Here is a 2,055-nt window from a genome sequence, read left to right as displayed (position 1 = left end):
CAGAAATAGGGATAAAACAAGAACAAATTCCATGAAAATGTGCACCAAGATCATAAATAACTTACACACCAGGATTATCTAGGCTCTAGGGTACCCCCTACCCCCACCCTCACACAAAACTTTCATCGTCACCCTATAAGACGAGGCCAACTTATCGAAAGATGGACATTGCTTCAGTTCATACAACCTTTCGATAGGTGCTTATTAGATCTTATTAAGCTTTTCAGCTACAATGGTAGGATTTGTTTTTGCTATTGCATTCTGACCAGCATTCCTAAAATCAAACGGGCAGTTGTGTTTGTCTGAATAATGATGAACTGCGCAGAAAAGATCACCACATTTGAAACTGAACTCCATTAATCCCACACGCTTACGACAAGCTGTGCACTTTTTCAAACCCTCTTTTGACTTCACTTGTGAAATCTGAGAGGCTAAATCTGCAGATGCAACCGCGGAACCTGCAAGAGCAAGTTCTGATTCATCGCTGCTTGAGCTTCTGCGTACGACGTCTTCATTGGATGCAGCTGCATGCTTTGTATGTTCCTGCTTTAGTAGTATCATCTCCTTTTGACACTTGGAACACATATTCAACGTAGCTGCACAACCGAAAAAATCACAGTTGTTGATGCAGAGGACGGGGTCTTCTGGAGCTCGACAACCTGTCTCTTTAGATGACTCCATTTCTGCAGTTAACAAGTCAAGTTCAACACCACAAGTGTTACACCTCAAATTCTATTGGGGCAGACTGGCACCCGTAACCGAGGAGGCCCGGGAGATTTGGAAAACAAGTAAGTATTGGAATGTCTTGACATCTTGTAGGGTGGAAACAAGTTCATTGGTAACGTAGGACATCATATAAAACCATTATGGATCACATGTTATTGAATAACTTTGGAAACTTTCTAAATAGAACAATTTTTCACTTTTATGGGAAAGATATGGTATAGAGTATGCTTTATATACCTGACTGTCAACCTTCAATACTAGTCCCAAATGGACTTCCCGTCTTTTCGGATTACTTATCTACAATGAACATATATAGCAATCTAGTATTAGCAACCAAACGTCACAATTAAATTATTTAAGTTCACCAAACTATTGGTTAAGTAGTAAGCCTTAATTACACCATAAAGGGTGTCACTTTAACCCTCTTATACTCCAATTACATTCACATGCCATGCATATTCATACATCATCCTCCAATATCAAGTTTGGATTTATCCTTCCAACCAATCCATTAAACCAAATTGAGCCATAGACATAAATAATCATCAATTCAATAGTATATCACCATATCCACCTTCCATAACTCAATTACCACATCCACCTTCCACAATTCAATCAACCAAACCATGCAAAATAGTCCATAACCCTATTTCCATCACCTTTCAATAACAACCAATACATATAATCCTCTATCACACATATACATATGGAAAAGAATAAAGGCAAACAATATTCATACCTTAGAATTCACCTCTTGATTATGCAATCCTGTTTGCACAAATATAGGAGCCGTTCGAAGATCTCGAGATGAAAAACACAGTTATAGGATTACTTTGGAATTTCTACGGTTGAATCAAAAGTAATTTAAAGGTCAAATTTGGCTAGGGTTTGTTCTTTCTTAATGATTGATGATGAAAATGAGTTTTTGAACTTATTTACATGTCTATATACACATATTCCCGTCCATAATATAATAGGAAATGACCAAAATGCCTTTAAAATTTAAATAATGTCAAATCTGTCCTTTGGTGGACTGTTTTGATAAGCTAAAGTAGATCGACCATAACTCTTTGATCCGATATCGGATTTGGGTGAAATTGGTATCGTTGGAAGGATAATTCAAAGGGATTTAAAAAAGCCAACAGCTTGCCATCTTCATGGTGCAGGCCAGAAGCATGTCGAGTATAAGCTCTTGCTATCAGCTCAAGGACAAATAGTCTATTCACCAACCATGGATACTGCATCTCAGTTTAGAGCTTAGTTGAACTCGTGTCCTTGAATTGAAAAGTTGACTGGAAATTGCACCAGTAGTACCCATCTTAAGCAAAG

At 37.8% G+C, this 2,055-nt stretch overlaps 1 protein-coding gene across 1 annotated transcript; it reads right to left on the bottom strand.

Moving 5' to 3' along the window:
- Positions 1-204: 204 nt before the first annotated feature.
- LOC124895518 (zinc finger A20 and AN1 domain-containing stress-associated protein 8-like) lies at positions 205-681 on the bottom strand. Its single transcript, XM_047405964.1, has one exon. The coding sequence runs from the start codon at positions 679-681 to the stop codon at positions 205-207; it is 477 nt and encodes a 158-aa protein (XP_047261920.1).
- Between the last annotated feature and the right edge of the window lie 1,374 nt (positions 682-2,055).

The sequence above is a fragment of the Capsicum annuum genome, unplaced genomic scaffold (genome assembly GCF_002878395.1).
Source record: "Capsicum annuum cultivar UCD-10X-F1 unplaced genomic scaffold, UCD10Xv1.1 ctg82773, whole genome shotgun sequence".
Taxonomy (NCBI): Eukaryota; Viridiplantae; Streptophyta; class Magnoliopsida; order Solanales; family Solanaceae; genus Capsicum; species Capsicum annuum.
Note: the sequence above shows the minus strand (reverse complement) of the source record. Positions and strands in the feature narration are given on the sequence as shown.